This window comes from Ptychodera flava (assembly GCF_041260155.1).
Source record: "Ptychodera flava strain L36383 chromosome 23 unlocalized genomic scaffold, AS_Pfla_20210202 Scaffold_24__1_contigs__length_23054250_pilon, whole genome shotgun sequence".
In the NCBI taxonomy this organism is placed as follows: Eukaryota; Metazoa; Hemichordata; class Enteropneusta; family Ptychoderidae; genus Ptychodera; species Ptychodera flava.
Window position 1 is genome coordinate 5,231,054 of NW_027248278.1, and position 17,660 is coordinate 5,248,713.

At 36.9% G+C, this 17,660-nt stretch overlaps 1 protein-coding gene across 1 annotated transcript; it reads right to left on the minus strand.

Annotated features, from left to right (window-relative positions):
• Positions 1-1,296: 1,296 nt before the first annotated feature.
• LOC139124751 (uncharacterized) lies at positions 1,297-17,462 on the minus strand. Its single transcript, XM_070690861.1, has 6 exons — positions 17,360-17,462; positions 15,063-15,210; positions 13,689-14,839; positions 12,263-12,422; positions 8,626-8,761; positions 1,297-1,788 (listed from the first exon to the last, which is right to left on the minus strand). The coding sequence occupies exons 1-6, from the start codon at positions 17,362-17,364 to the stop codon at positions 1,643-1,645; spliced, it is 1,746 nt and encodes a 581-aa protein (XP_070546962.1). The 5' UTR covers positions 17,365-17,462; the 3' UTR covers positions 1,297-1,642.
• Between the last annotated feature and the right edge of the window lie 198 nt (positions 17,463-17,660).

The following is a 17,660-nucleotide window of genomic DNA, read 5'->3' on the forward strand; positions in this document are numbered from 1 at the left end:
TCAACCACAAACAAAGCGTCCAAAAAGTTTAACACCTTTGGAGCTCATTTTAATATGAAAAGCCAATAGTCTACCGAGACGACCATGGAACAAAAGGCATGGAAGCGTTGCGACTCTGTTTATGTTACTTTGTGGTAATATGTTTAAAATGTGATGACCCTTCAACTCTGTACCATAATGTTGTCAGTAGTGAAGCAGAACAGTCAAAGACTACTATAGTGTGCTGCTGTCGCATTCTCAATATTTATGTTAATGTAAGTTAGAAATGAAATCAGCACATTAACATTGTCCATTGTCCGTTTTTTCCATCGATGGGTCATTTCTGTTCGTCTGATTATTATTGAGTGTTTTACTATGCAGAAAGAATAGATTAGCCGAGTTACATGTCTATAATTTAATACTCGTATTATTCAAAATTAATTTGAATTACAACAACGTGAATGTGGTAACATATTATGTAAAACGAAAATTGCAGTCGACTTGCGCAATTTGCGAATTTCGATGAAAAAAGGCAGAACGGTCCTAAAGATTTCAGGCAGAATTCCTTCATTCTACCTTTATGTCGGTGACTTTATGTCACCGGCGTTTTGCTTGTTTGATTCATATTGTAAAGAACCAGTTAAATATTATGGATTCACTGTGGGGGGACAAGCTTGTGTGCAATGTGTGATAGTGAGGGTACGAGCGTGTGTTTTATGAACTCTACAGTATCTGGGGACCGCAGTCAGAAAAATTGTAACAATCATAAGCTCGGTTACTGAACCACTCTTTTTTTAAGAGTTGGGATTTAGCCGAGCGGTTTTGTCTGCGCTTCTCTACTAGCTGATCGGGTGCTGTACGTTGTGAATTCGAACCCGATTGAAAAGACCGTATTTTCTATTCGGTTACTATTAATGTTACTCTGCAAATCATCTGTGAATTACAGTCGACATAAATTTAAATTCCATTAAATAGGCCTCTTCTCCTCTTTCCGCAGTATGCATGCACATAATTTGTAAAACACTCTGATGAGTTCAAATAAACTCTTCAACAACAGTTACTATACGATTCATAGTCTAACACAAATGAGCTTAAGAACAATTTATCTGTGGACTCCGTACTTTCAATTTGGGATTGAGAGAAGAATTTTAGTTTTATCGCAGTGCCATACATTCATCACGACGGTAAGTAACATATTAAAGAAGTTTAATTACCTAGCACTTCTTCGATACGGATGCGGCTATTTCTACGTTCCTGTATGGGAAATAACAAAGCGCTGGTAGTCTATTAGGAAAGAATTGACTCATAAAATTATTACATTATTTTTCAAGTTTATTCAGTACCAAATTAAAGTATCTTCTCGTCAAAGACAAATGTTTAATGCCAAGTCTTCATTGTTGAACAAGGTCCTACCAATGGGCAGAGTCCTCCCTGCCAATAACCAACGGTCGTCTCGCATACACACGAACTTTTCTGCTCGGCTTTAGACTCTCGAACAATGTCATTTGGCGCCTACTCATTCACCCTCAAGCTGTAAACGTTCTTTGCTGAACTGGCTTGAACCATAGAGCTACCACTGGCAGCTAAAACTTATAATAATAAACCACAATGCACTTCCAATTTTTTCTCGCCGCCCTTAAATCACGAACAATTATGAATCACTCTACAGTCCACCAGAAATTTTTAACAACTCTTCGGGCAGTCCCGGAAACTCTCGCACGCTGACCGTCTTCTTCTTGCGCATGTCTCTTGTAAATTCCACGTAGAATGACCAGTTTGACGTCCTTGAACAGAAGAATAAGGGGGCAACTGAAAATGACAAATCAGAGATTGCGATTAGACGATAATTTGACTTTTCTGTAGTGTATCTTCCAGATAGAAAACTTTAACGTTCTGTTTTTCAGAAATCTATTTTTAAAAAGAAAGAGCAGAATGAGAAATAATTCCAAAACATTCGCTGAGATTTGCTTTAGAGCTTAGGTGAATCAAGAAGACAACAGAAAAAATTACCTAACATTTATTAATATTTGAAATTAAAAATAACTAACAACCTTATAAAACTCTCCAGGGGAAAATAAACATTCTTAGAGAAAAATAATATAGTGGAAATTTTATTTATTCAACCAGATTTAAAGTGAGCCAAGCAAAATAATGGACCAAAAAGGTATTTTAATCAAAGTAACACTGAAGTTGAGAGCATGCACCGAAGGAAGGCGTAAGAAATGTGATTCAGAAGCAAACAAAATAGCAAGTGTTCACGAATGTTTTTAATAATACACACAAGTACAGTGGTTCTTCTTATACTCATAATGTTGAGGCGAACATAAGTGATTCATGATATAGATTTTCAAATTCGGTGCATTCAGCTTTGATATTTGGCCTATTTGCATGAAATTATTGATAAATATGCAAATGAACTCATTATGATATTTTATAGTCGCATTATTAAATCTAATTATTACCAATGTAGTGTAGATGTCCGATGAAATTCAGGTTTTTTTTCACATATGTCCTGATTACAGAATGTCATAAAAATATGCAAATCAGCTATAAATCAATATGTGACACACATCAGATCTTGAGCATTATAAATTGTAAGTATAAACAATGAGCAAATGTCATAAAATTTGCAATAAGGTATAGGTCAGTATGACATGCTTATCATACTTTTAGGACAGGCAAAACTAAGTATGACAAATAAACCCAGATTTCCTATCAAATTAAGTTTACTCACTTTAACCATATTGCCTAATTACAAAATGTCATTTCATATGCAAAGTGGGAATTACTCAATATGTCACCCTCATTACAGTTCCAGCATTATTAAATTTAAGTATAACCAATGAACTTCGTACGTCCGATCAAATTCAGTGCATTCACTTTTGACATGTGGCGTGATGACATAATTTAATTAAATATGCAAATCGGCTAGTAATAGTACTGCATACAAATTAAATTTTCAACACAAGCTAAACTGAGAAAGTCAATTTTACCTGAGAAATCTGATCAAATTCAGGGCATTTCGTTTTGATAAATTGCCTAATTCCATATGCCAATGAGCAAACTTACAGTATGGTTTAAACTGGGTGTAACCAATAAACAGTAGCAGTCCAATCAAATTCAATTCATTCAGTATTGGCCAAATCACAGACGGATATTATATATGCAAATTATTTATTTATTTATTTATTTATTTATTTATTCGGAAGACCAACAGGAATAAAATCCCAATTACAGGCTACGCTCGACATAAAAAGAAATACAAGCACATCACACAAAATAAACAATAAATACAATACATACAATAAAAACAGACAATTGCGATTCACAAACGAGATCATGTATAAAAATAATTCTTTACACTATTTTTAAAAAGACTAAATCTGTCAAAAATATCAATATTTGGATTATATTTGCAATTTCGTTAAAAGTGGACAGAGCACGTGCAATGAAAGAGTACTTGCGAACATTAATTCTGGTTGCTTGTACCCGAAACGGACAGTTAAACCTTAAAGTTCGTTGAACATTCAGTGGGATTTGTGTCAAATAAGAACTGTTAACCACAGAATGAATACATTTGTATAAAAAACAGAGATCAGAAACTTTTCTACGATTAAAAAGGGGAGGTAGTTTGAAAAATGTGCATAATTTTCTATATTCTGAAGAACAGTAAGGTATGTTTTGTTTAAAGCATAAGTATCTGATAAATTTCTTTTGAACACGTTCAACTTTATCAACTAGGTTCTTTTGCCATGGATTCCATATAACAGAAAAGAAATCGAGGCAGCTCCGTACCAAAGAAATGTACAAGGCCTTCACCGACTTTACATTATGGAAATCTTGACAATTGCGTTTTAAGAAACCTAGATTGCGCATTGCTTTCTTGACGACAGTATCAATGTGCTCGGAAAAATCCATGGAGCCACAAAGTATGACACCAAGGTCCTTGATTGACGTAAAACGTGTGATTGGAGTTGTATTAATTGAGTAATTAAAAAGAATCATCTTAGTCTTATTAGTGAAACTAATGAAGCCACATTTGTCAATATTTAACTTAAGCTTCCATGTTGAACACCAACGAACAACCCTGTCAAGATCATCCTGCAACAATGTGCAATCAGAAATTGACTGGATAGTTTTATAAAGCTTCGAATCATCTGCATATAAAATAACATTTGATGACCGAGCACATGTTGACAAATCATTTACGTATAAAATAAAAAGCAGGGGACCAATAATAGAACCCTGGGGTACACCAGATACAACTGGGCACCATTTGGAAAAACTTCCCTCAATGACAGTTCTCTGGGAGCGATCAGACAGATACGACTCAAGCCACTTAATGCAATTTCCGGTATAACCGAAAGAAGAAAGTTTGTGAATAAGTAGTTTATGAGAAATGGAATCGAAAGCTTTACTGAAGTCAAGATAATTGAATTAGTTTGTAATTTATTGTTGAACGCTGTTGAAATAAAGTCTGTGTAAGTGGCTAGATTCGTCTCGATGCTTTTCCCAAGAACAAAACCGTGTTGATCATCAGAGATAACGTTAGCAACATGGCCATATAAACTCTTAAAAACGATCTTCTCGAAGACTTTACTGAATAAAGGTAACAGTGAAACAGGTCTGTAGTTTCTTATATCCTGCTTATTACCTTTTTTAAAGATTGGCACCACATTGCTACGCTTAAAAAACGTCGGAAAGATTCCGGATGAAAGGGATTTATTATAAGTATAAGTGAGAGGTAAAGCAAGTTCCTCAGCGCACTTATTTAAAATTACACAAGATACATTATCAACTCCACAAGCTTTGTTTACATCAGTGGAAAGTAGTAATGTCATTACGTCATCGTAACGTGCATGAATATTGCACAAGACGTCATCTTTTATAGTAGTTACATCAGGTAAATTCGACTCATCAGGTTTACTAAAAACAGATTCAAAGAAATCGTTAAAACCTTCAGCAATTAAAATCGGTGAATCAAACACGGAATCAGTATGTTTCATAACCTTTGGAATAGAACTAGATTTCGATTTATTAGCAACAAAACCCCAAAAACGTTTGGGATTATGTTGTGAGGATAATTCGATTTCCTCTACATACTCACAATATTTGATGTTTTTTTACAACTTTTTAAATTCTGACCTTAGCTGGGAAAAAAGTTCATAGTCTGCAGGATTACCAAACTTTTTAAATCTACGATGGGTATCTGCCTTCTCCTTCAATAGAGAAATTAGATCCGCATCGAACCAAGGAGGAAATTTGCGCCCTCTAAGTTTTATTTTAGGGACACATTCATCAATTGCACTATTTAAAATATCATAAAAACATCTAACACACTGATCGAGATCTTCAATGTCAAGCATTGTTGACCACGGAATACATGACAAAAGTGACTTCAGGTGTACAAAGTCAGCTTTTTGAAAATTATACACAGATCTTTCACACAGAAGTATGTGACGCTTACCATGTATCCTAGTAGTCTACTCAGTTTAAGTACATTTAACTTCGACATGTGGCTTGATAACAAACATTCACTTAATAGTCGCGCCAGCGGCTTACTGACTACGCATGCGCTTATTCATAATATACTATGCGAGTAACCGGAAGTGTACCCTTCTTTCATGGACGCCGCCATGCTTTTTTTTGAGTACTCGTAAATAAACCAAAAACGAAACAAATTACCATTATATAACATGCCTTTTATAAAATATACCTCTTTTATTAGCCAGTAAATGTTATTATGCACCTTGTCGCTGATACAAAATATCGTTAATATAGATAAAGGGAGAAAACTGTCGTGCATATGAACGGGGGCATACGCAAAGAATGCTGGGATTGAATTATAGAAGAGCGCCCCCTGTGTCAATAATTAGATTCAAAAATTGCCGGTTTTTAGACGGAACGCGTTAGTTTTCAGCTTGCAAGTGGAAGGTGGGCAGTGCGGTTACCATTGCAATAATAATGATTGCATAATACGTCCCTTGTTTATCGCAATAGGCTGTTATCATTGTAAAAATTGCCAATTTTGTCCAAAATTTTTACACGCTACAGAAAATCTGCCCTGCTGCAGGGTTTGACGTCGTGTACGTACGTGAACTGCTTTCATCAGAGGGAAACTGGGTATACCGGTAGTTGTCATATGAACGTTTATGAAGTAACAATTACAGTTTATCATGAATCAATACAAATAACATTGCCAATCTTTAATAACCCCTGGCGCGACACCAAGGGCTGAGCCCTATATAATATTAGTCGCGCCAGCGGCTTACTGACTACGCATGCGCATATTTATAGCGAGCGCAGCCAGCAGAGCGGCCGAAGGCCGCTCGCGAAGCGAGCATTTAGACTAATGCGTGTACAAGAAATTTAGAATGGAATCTCTATATACCTACGAGTTTGAAAAGAGAGCACAGTTCCATGGAGGCGGCCATTTTGAATACTTTTACACGGATTGCGTGAAATTAAAGATATCATCTACCACAAAAACTACTCGACAATGTGTATTGCCGACAAAAGAATCTCTCTGTTTCAAAGAAAGTGTGAAATTTGTTTCAAAATGACTATTTTCGATCACTTTTGAAGTTCCGGATCGGTCATCACTAGCCGCCGCCATTTTGAAACAAGCCTACTCTCGCGAGAACGAACGGTCAACTCACGCGAGAATTAAAAATAGTGTGCTGAGAGCTAGCTACCGACGGGAATATCAAGTACGTGTTTTACATTAGACTGCCTCTGTTCCCGCCCCTGTTTAATATAATAAACTGATTGGAATCATATAATTTACCAGTTTTAAATAATTTTCGTTAGTGAACTTGGCATTTCCGAGTTAAATTGCTATAAAATGTTATTCTAGAAAACAATTGACAACAATTCAACCTCAACAAGTCAATGGCTAAGTTATGAATCATGCATCAAACACAGAAATTAGCATGCTATTGCCTGAAAACATCAATGACGATATACTACGCTGCGCTCGCTCTCAGGTCAGACCTGTTACATATTATATACTATGCGAGTAATAACCGGAGGTGTACCCTTCTTTCATGGGCGCCGCCATGTTTTTTTTTGAGTACTCGTAAATAAACAAATATGAAACAAATTACCATTATATAACATGCCATTTATAAAATATACCTCTTTTATTAGCCAGTAAATGTTATTATGCACCTTGTCGCCGATACAAAATATCGTTTAGGTAGATAAGGGAGAAAACTGTCGTGCATATGAACGGGGGCATACGCAAAGAATGTTGGGATTTAATTTTAGAAAAGCGCCCCCTGTGTCAATAATTAGATTCAAAAATTGCCAGTTTTTAGACGGAACGCTGTAGTTTTAAGCACGAGGGTCCGTGTTTTCAGCTTGCAAGTGGAAGGTGGGCAGTGCGGTTACCATTGCAATGATAATGATTGCATAAAACGTCCCTTGTTTAACGCAATAGGCTGTTATCATTGTAAAAATTGCCAATTTTTGTCCAAAATTTTTACACGTTACAGAAAATCTATACCTGCTCTGCTGCAGGGTTTGACGTCGTGTACGTACGTGAACTGCTTTCATCAGAGGAAAACTGGGCATAGTTGTCATATAAACGTTTATGAAGTAACAATTAATTACATTTTATCATGAATCAATACAAATAACATTGCCAATCTTAACCCCTGGCGCGACACCAAGGGCTGAGCCCTATATAATATTATGCAAAAGAGTCAATTACAATACGTCACATCCATCACACTTTTGGAACAACTTAATATAACCTTAACCTGTGCATCTCAGAAGCTGGATCAAATTCAGCAGACAAAGAGTCCATTCATGGCGTGATCGCAGAAAGTCAAAACATATGCAAATGAGATTATAGTGAGCACATAGTAATCATTATACTACCAGCATAATGAAATCCAGGTTTAACCAGTGTGGCTGATAATTTGGTTAAAATTTAGTGTATTCAGCTTCGATACACAGCCATATTCAATGACTAGCAGAGATTGTGGTAAAATCAGTGCATTCTCTGATGTGTAGCCTAATACAGCAATTAATTTAAATATACATATCAGCAAATGAACCATATGTCACGCTATTCATATTTCGACGAACAAACATTAATGGGCGGCTTAAATTCAGTGCATTGAATTTGCATGTATGGCCTTATATAGAATATATCGTCAAATATGCAAATTCCCACCACGCCAAACAAAAGGTTTGTTTGGTAAAACCCAAATAACATTTTTTTGCCTAAAAAGTCGCTCCAAATTTAATTTGTGTCAGTGATTCTTTAGATATAGCCATAGAACAAACCATCAATTATGCATGATGTCCTTTATTCTGCAGACCTTACCCACAAAAGTCTCGATCTAGATTTTTCCATTCTGATGCTAGTTACCAATTTGCATGGCATGCTGACCAAAGGTTTTTAAGTCGTGACTGAAACACAGTCTATCTGAGGACGTAGAGGCGGAGTGACCCGCAACACATATTTGGATATTGTGGCAACATTGGACACCGTTTTGGTCTCAAGCCAATGGTGTTTAAACATTTGAGAGTCTGAATATCTGTTACTGGGCACATTCTACCTTAGATGGTACCTCACAGTCTACAAGGATCCTAAAATTAATGAACTGATCGTCAGTGCCCGCTTCTGATACTCACTTTCTGCCATTTCTTGTTCGACCAAGGACTTCACGTAGTTGTCTTTCTCATATGCCTTCAACGATGGAACCATGGCAATTATATCGTGGATGGCGAAAACACGTATATCGGTTACGCTGAGGTACTCTTCTATGCTCTGGTTTAGAAAGAGAATCAAAGAATGACGTAAGTGAGAAAATACGTGTATGGCTAGCGATGGGGTACAGCGTGGCTAGTCTATTGTTAGGAAAGAGAAAGGTCAAACACGTACAAACATATTCTCAAAGCTCCTTACACAGCAAAGATAGATAATGAATATGTGTCTACATAGTTCTCATCCAAATGGTTCACAGATGTCTTTCCACCAGGACGTCTTGAAAACCAGTGCATGTGCACGTGTTACCTTGAAATTCGGTATGGAACTGTATCATAGATTTCTCGGAAGGACTTTTTGTTATGTTGCTAGTGCCAAAATATGCAAATGAGCTTCAAAAATGCCAAACCGATACACAAATCTTCTCGAAGATCATTAGCAGTCGCATTTCTGTCTCTAGAGAGAGACTTTTATGTTTAATCCCCCTATTTAGAATAATTTATGTGTGCCTCAATTTTGTTTATATATGACTGTCTACAGATTACTTTATTCAAGTTCTGATTTTTAAATAATTGTTAAATTTGTCCAACTGTTTTGTTCAATTTTCCATTTATACTTTATATTTGTTTGTTCGAATGTTATTATTCGATAGTTTACAGCATTTGACATAGTTTCCCGGGATGACTGATGCCTGATTAAATAAAATAATGGTAAAGGTGGATATGTAAATTATTGCTTGGTGCAAACAGCACAGCGGTATTATAAAAATTTATACCACAAATATTTTGGTATGTAGGTTCCTGAGGTGATTAATGGCTGATATAATAAGATGGTAGTAAAATTGGGATATATTATGGCTCGATGCAAACTGCACAGCGATACCGAAGCATTATTGTAAATATTAGAATACTTTCATGTATTAGAGGGATCTTCATATATCTATATAATACAATCAAATATCAGTTGTCTGTCAGTGAATGTTCCTTATGCAAATTTAGGATAACGCATATGCTTGATTTTAAAATTCAATGATAATTGCTAGCCTCGTCAACATTTTTGCCGGACACTGTTGTGTCGCGTCCAAGCTCGAGATTCAAAAGAGTTTTCATTTGTCTTTGTGTACTGTTGGCAGTCAATGGCAACATCAGGTTTAAATAACTTTCCATTGGGATTCGAACGGGCAACGTACAGCGAAGAAGCTGGCAATCAAAACCACTCAGCTGCATCTCAACATCTTAAGTTGATGCAGTTTTCATTGCAACCCCTCCACACAGCCGGCGTTCAATAAAGCACACACGAATACATGCTAACCATAGACAATCTATGTGCTAATACACAAATGTAAACCAACTATAATAAAAATAAAAGCAATGAACACATTGCCAAAGCGTGTAACAGATGTGTGAGATGTATACTGCGACCTATTGTCACGCGGCCTGGTGGAGTTGTATCGCCTTGTACATATGTTGTTGATGGTCCTCGCTACCCCGAATACTCGTACATACAGGATGGTAAATACACAGACATGGAAGAGAGGTACTTCACAATGAAGCATACATTCAGCCATGCTACTTCTACATGATCACAATACCCAGAAGAGTAAGTCATCTAGAAAGACGTGGCAAGGCCATGGATTGAGAGGTCTATGCTTTTAGGGATGGACCATTAGATCTTGGGAGGGGGTGGTCAATAACAGAAAAAAATCAAAGCAAACAATTGCGAAAAATCTTCAGACTAGTTTGCAAAATAAAAAAAGAATAAAATCAGAATGCAATAAATGATAAATCTGACAGTTTGCTTAGAAAAAATTAGCACATCACGACTCATTTGGAAAAATAAATTCAAAAATTTACAATTGTTAAAAAAGAAATATTCACAATCTGATTGTGTTCACAATCTGATTGTGACCACCCCACCTCCAAAAGATGCAATGGTCCGTCCCATACTCACACCCACTTTGGTGAGTCGCACAATATGAGGGGATACTGCAGACAATGACTACAAGGGCAATTTCGTAACCAATGGTGCTTCGAGGTGAACGTTTTCGTTTCGTCATGGCAAAGAAATTTTGAGTTTAAACCAAACTATTAAAGAACAAAATAATATAAAGATATAAACACATGTCTTTTATATAACGGAAAAAATGTTAAAAATTCTCTTTGATACCATACAAGCTACCTTTACTGCGGAACAGATGTCTTACGCACTGTGAATTAAAACATTATACAAATGAAGATATCTGGCTGGAATAAAAAAGTGCAATCTAAAGAAATTGCCACTTATAATTATCTTGCTGATAGTCTAAAAAGGGTTTCAAAATCAAATTAATTGGCGTCTGATCATGCAGTGTTCATTCCATGTTCTTTATTATGTGTCATTTCTTTCAAAGTGGCTGTTCAATTTAGATTAATTGTACCGCTTCTGACATATTGCTGTTTCTAACATTTCACACTAATATTAAATTCTCTGCTGGTAAATGTTTTATAATTTAATGAAATATCACCCAGTATATTCTCTAACAGGCGAACCTTTCGCTAAGCAGCGTTTCGTTCCCCCACCTGGTGCATAAGCCTGCTGATTTACCGATGTTGTAATAATGTGCATCGTTGGTAACACATGTGTCATTGCTTTAGTCCGTGCAAAATCGGCATTACCTCGAATGCCGGTATGGTCAGAGAAACACCCGGCTCGATTTGGTAACCATGCAAAATGGCGCAACGTTATCGAGCGATTTTGTCAGAGAAAGATTAAATGGTTAGCAGCAGCAACATTTCACAGTATTTTCATTATTTTTTCAAAAAAGGAAACATAGTCTCTTCTCTGATTCCCTAATGTATGGTGCTATACAAAGTATTCAATACATGTTTGAAACATAACTTGCATAAACCGGCAATAGGCTTGCATTGGTAGCATGGCACTTGGAGTCGAATGTTCATTCTCTTTCCAGTCTAGGCTAATTGTACACGCAGTTCATTCATTACAAGGGAAGAATATGTTTGGAAAAAAACACTCAAAAACGTTCTTTGTGCTGAAATATATACTGCTTCGAAGAAAATCTTCGTGCACATCTTGTTTCTTAACGTATTCATGTTAGGAAATGACATGAGGGACATGAAATGTTCTTCGACCGTTACTGGTGGAACTTAATATTATCTTATGGAGTAGGAGTGAAAACTTTTGCACAGATTAGTACAAAAAGGCAAAACAGATAATTCGGAATACTAATATATGGTGGAAAAACACATGAAACTACATGTATTGGTTGTATAAGGGTAGGGATATTAGAAATCTAAGGAATTCAAAAGGGCGGGGTTTCCACAGGAATAAAAAACCTTAATATGAAATGAAAAGCCTTCGGCGTCCGTGAACAGAATAAAGGATAGTAACTATGGCATCAGTTCACGAGAGTCTCACACGGTCGCAGAAAACAGCTTGCATCATGCAATAATTCTATGTCTATGGAGAATTTGACGTGGCAGGCATGTCTGGGCATGATAACAAATGGAACCTTACTGGCATTATAACGCTTCTATCTGCGCATGTGTGAACACACAAATGACTCACCTGCGGGTACACCGGTTTTGCTATATACAGACAGGGAATCTTTTCGGCCTTCATGATTTTGTTAATATGGCGAACAATTCCCGGAGTCGCTGCATGAAGCACACGGAGCTCTTTCATGTGACATTCTGTTTCTCGTCTCTCATAGTTATTGCGTATGCACCTGAGAGAGAGAGACAGAGAGAGAGAGAGAGAGAGAGAGAGAGAGAGAGAGAGAGAGAGAGAGAGATCATCAACTGTATTAACTGTGACGTATATTAACATCTTCTAAATTCAGAGTACATGTGAATCGTCATCGATAACAGTGTATAATTCTGTAAAATTCTCAGATTCCGCTAGACATTTTTGTCAGATTGCTGTCCCTCCGAAAGTCTGTCATATAGCTCCTGCTTCTTGGATTGTACTGCAGGAGAGTTTGGAAGAACATGCAGAAGTCATACTTGCAGACTGCAGACAGCAGGTAAAGAAAATCAAACGACATGAATGTATGATAGTTATTTCCGCCGATACATGCTAATATTTCCACCAATCAGATCATACAAATCGATCATAAGAGTGCACTGTTGAGTCAAGGCAGTGCATTTTTCCTTGTCAAACAATGAAACAAACGACTCCCCCAAAACCAATATTTTTTAGGAGTAGGAGTGAAACAGGGAATATTTCCACAACACAAATGACACTAGCAATCAAAAATTCTATTTATTTGTATCATTGTACTGTGGCCATATTTTGAAATGAATTTGATATTTGAATGGTAGGTATCTCTCTGTATAATATTTTGTGGACAAATCACTTCATGTGTATGCTAGAATATGCATACCAGATACAATTTTTTTAATTGTTATAAATTTCGTTCTTTGCAACATTTGCGAACGGAGCACTAATTTCTATTTTTGATTTGGTAAGAATATGGTCGAAAACCTCATTAAGCAAAGTTTGAGCAAAAGTTTAAGTCTTTCACTTGCATACTACCTTAAGGGTTTTTTTATATAATTTCATAGTGTCGTCTCACTTGCTCATAATCTAAAGAGTTCAAACGCACTTGGCATGTACATAAACTTATTTCACAATACTGATATCAAAAGGTAATCTGTACTGCGCTTAATGTCAATCTGCATAGTAAGTTGCTGTTAGGGAGATGGTTTTTGAATCGCCGACGACTCTTTAGGAGGCACTGTAGGGCAGTGGTCAGGGTACTGGTGTGGTCTCACTGTCAAAGGATGGTGAGTTCGAAACCCGGTATGTCCAAAGTAACAGACTCACTGTCAGAGAATGGTGAGTTCCAGACTCTAGAATGATATTTTGCCCTTGAACAAGGCAATTTACTCGTCATTGCTCAATAGGGCATTAAATGATGAATTGAATAAATTATTAAGAAAAATTAAACTAATTTAATTTAACTTCTTAAGTTCTTAAAATAAATACGTACGTTTCTAAGCCTTCTGCGCTTTTATTTCGCCAATGCAGAACAGCAAAGTTGCCTTGACAAAGCTTCCCAGCAGCCTCCTCTGCCATGCGACGAATGTAAGGTGCCCGGATGAAGTGCTTCTCAAGGAGCGATTCCACTCTTTCAGAACATGTGTAGTTCACATCAATACACATGAAAGCCAAGCATCTCCTTTCCTGCCTGTCATTCAGCTGTAGACTGTTCTTGAAATGCTCGTACTCTACTCTGTAACTTAACTGCATGTCCTCGCTATCACTCCAAAGAAACCGTGCTACTTCTGCATTGAAACCTGCGCCGCATGTGTTGAAGCTGCCGCTTTTTCTGTAATCTTGGCAAATCCTAGTCTCGTACTGTCTTCTCGGCACAGCTGCAACAACGTTGCCTTCTTTGATGTAGCCGCCGCACTGAGCAAGAAAATCCTCAATCGGAATTGTGGGAAGAAGTTCTTGAAGCTTTTCGAGGTCGAAGGTTTGATTGAATAATCTCCTGCCTTTTGACCCCCATTCCTGCGTTCCATGAGTCTTGAAATCATGAGTTACCATGCCAAGTTGATGTGCTATGGCAAACTCTACGGTCCATCTGTACATGTTGTAAAAGTTATTTGGGCCACCCCCATGCAGGTAAACGGGAATGACAAACTTCATGCCTTGGGGCCAGGATTTTCCAGGCTTTATAACCCTCGGATACTCCTTGACTTGTCTGCAGTCGTCGACTTCCAGTTTAGTGTGAGCAGCACTGGCACTGTCTTTGAGGGATTCAGACGCCTTCTTTGCGGTATTTGTAGTTTTCTTGACTGACGCTGTTTTATTGTGTTGGTCTTCACCTTTGCCCAGGGATTTCTCCTTGTTTCCATGTGTTTGCGGCTGCTTAACTTCAAAGTCTGAAATTTTTTCTACCTTTGGTAACTTCTGTTGTTGACTAACATTGAACTTGGCATGTTGTTTTTGATCTGCTTTCTGCCCTTTTTTTAATTGATCATCGCTAGGTTGTTTCTTACCATCCGTTTTTTCTTTGTTGACCTTCGGGCTGGGTGTACTTTCAACAGTTTTAAATTTCCCTGTTGCAGTTTGATTAATTTGATGTTGGTGCAAGGCCACGTCTGCTTTTTGCTCCTTGAGATGTGCTCTCATTAACTACCAAAGATTAAATGTATACATGAGAGAGAGAGAGAGAGAGAGAGAGAGAGAGAGAGAGAGAGAGAGAGAGAGAGAGAGATGTAACATTTTAGCACGGCATTTACATGTGACTGTACGATTTGTTGTATATCTAATCATTGATTTAACATATGATTACATGGTCACATCAAATTATGAAAGGAAATTGACTTTCATAAAAATCACGTAAAAACAGTCATACTTTTGTGCTCTGCCACATCCGGAGGGGAGGTAATTCGTGTTTGTAAGCTCCAGGAAGGTACCAAATGTATACAACTGTCGCAGTTCCAGCAAATAATAACAGTATGGTACACCATCTGAGTTTTCCAATGTTTGTTTTTCCAATTTTCCTGCAGAGTGAAAACAAATAAACTTACTACTTTGGTGTCTATCTATCTATCTATCTATCTATCTATCTATCTATCTATCTATCTATCTATCTATCTATCTGTCTATCTATCTATCTATCTGTCTATCTATCTATCTATCTATCTGTCTGTCTGTCTATCTATCTATCTATCTGTCTATCTATCTATCTATCTATCTATCTATCTATCTATCTATCTATCTATCTATCTATCTATCTATCTATCTATCTATCTATCTATCTATCTGTCTGTCTATCTGTCTATCTATCTATCTATCTATCTATCTATCTATCTATCTATTTATCTATCTATCTATCTATCTATCTATCTATCTATCTATCTATCTATCTATCTATCTATCTGTCTGTCTGTCTGTCTGTCTGTCTGTCTGTCTATCTGACAGTGTCCGAGTGTCTGTCTGTCTGTCTGTCGATCTTGCTGACACCATCTATATCTATATAGCCATCTGGGTCTTGAAGAATGTTGATGCGAAATTTGACTGCAGTGAAGCGTAGACAATTTTAATCGATGCATGAATCAATGAATGCTTATCGCATACAAAGGAGTCACGTTCCACTTGGAATAATTACGATGAACAAATACTTATGGAAAAGAGAAGGAACATCACTTGGGAAAGCATTAGTATGCCAGGAAAAAAGCCTTATAAATATATATTGATATAATTCTTCATTAGATGTACGTAGCATGCGATAAAATTTAAAAGATTGGGATGTATAATAAAGACACTGGGAATATATAATTCGTAAGTCATAATAAGCAGGACGTTCTGATATTCATCTTCAATCTTGTTTGATTGACAAATCTTACAAATTTAAATCTGATACCACTTCGCCTGCCTTCATATACAGATCATGCCTGATGACATTAAAATTGCTGCAAGGCGCTTATCTAACCGTTTGAGTTCACAAGTGTTCTTCAATTTGTCAATCCAATTAAAGGTGTAGAACATGACGTGTCATATTACGAATATTTCAAAAACAGCTTCAAATGTATCACACTTTAGAAGTGGCAGCTAAGGCAAAACAAAGTGTTTTGCTCCCGTCATCGGGCGCTTCATGTGAAAACATGCGCGTCACAATTTTTAAAGTTTTGAAAAAATAAAAATCACGAAAATAATAAAATAAACAGATCCCAAAAATGGAACACGCAGTAGCATAACATCTACATAGGAATTCATGTTATGGATTCGTTGATATGTTCAATATATGTTCTTAAATGTTCCTCAGCTCCGTTTCCTTCAGTGGCAGCCATTTTACTTTGTGGCGGCCATGTTTGAATTTCCACCAAAAGGGGATTGGCCTTTTTGTTATTTCGAAAAAGAAATTCACGTGACCGCATCATTTTCGAATATACCAAAGGTCGACAAACATTGTTTTTATCTTTCTTGGCCTTATGGTGCATTATGAATGTACCAGCTTTGCATAGATTGATATAGTGTTTGACTGAAGTTCTTGAGAACAACTGGAATTTAGGTGCTGAAAATGTACACTTTTCCAGCTGCTTAAGGCAGCATATTGGTCGGGAGCTATCCAGATGTGCATTTAATCTCTTTGCTGATTTAACGATTAAACAGGGATCATTTTAAAGAATATCGAGAACTAAACTTGATTTTAACTGCACCAATACTAGGGCGATTTACGATAATTGGGCGGTTTTATAAAAAGACATATTTATGATGACGTTGAACAACGATGTCTGACGCAAAATATTTTCGTTATGCGATATCAAACTCCATATGAATGATTTTATTAAAATATGTTAAAAGTTCTCACAAAGTGATGGATATAGTGCTTTAGTTTCAACTTTGAGGTTTCATGTTGTAGACTGCTCCACTAACAAATTGTATATGTGTGTTTTGCTGAGACAAAATATTGAATTTAAAAACTGCACTGCACCATTTTTTGTGAGACCATAATATGAAAAACAATCCTGTATTTGGGGGTTCGAACAGACACTTATGTTTCTATAAGCAGAATTTCCTACTGGCAAACATGTTACAGTATATCTCAAATTGCCTGTGGAGTTGCCCGATCGAAAGTTGCCCTGACCATAGCTTGACAATCAAGAAAATATACACATAAACGGCTTCGGGCAAGGAAAGATAACTCACCTCATGGCTGTTGTCGATCTACGTTTTTTTGTCTTCTGTGAGCAAACTTCAGATAATGCTCTCCGTAGTGAAAACTCGGTGCTTGGCCCCACATGAACCTTACGTTCATGGGCGGGCGCTTGGCAATTTTGATTGCTATGGCTTTTGCTGTTTGTGATGTCATTCTGACGTAGTTAGTAGAAATGTATGCACAGGTATGTGAATATCGAGACACGTCAACAGTTTGTTGAGCTAGTTTACTAGATTCTAAATTATGTGACAGGGATGATAGGCCCCTTGTGCCGTTATGAGTAGAATGTTT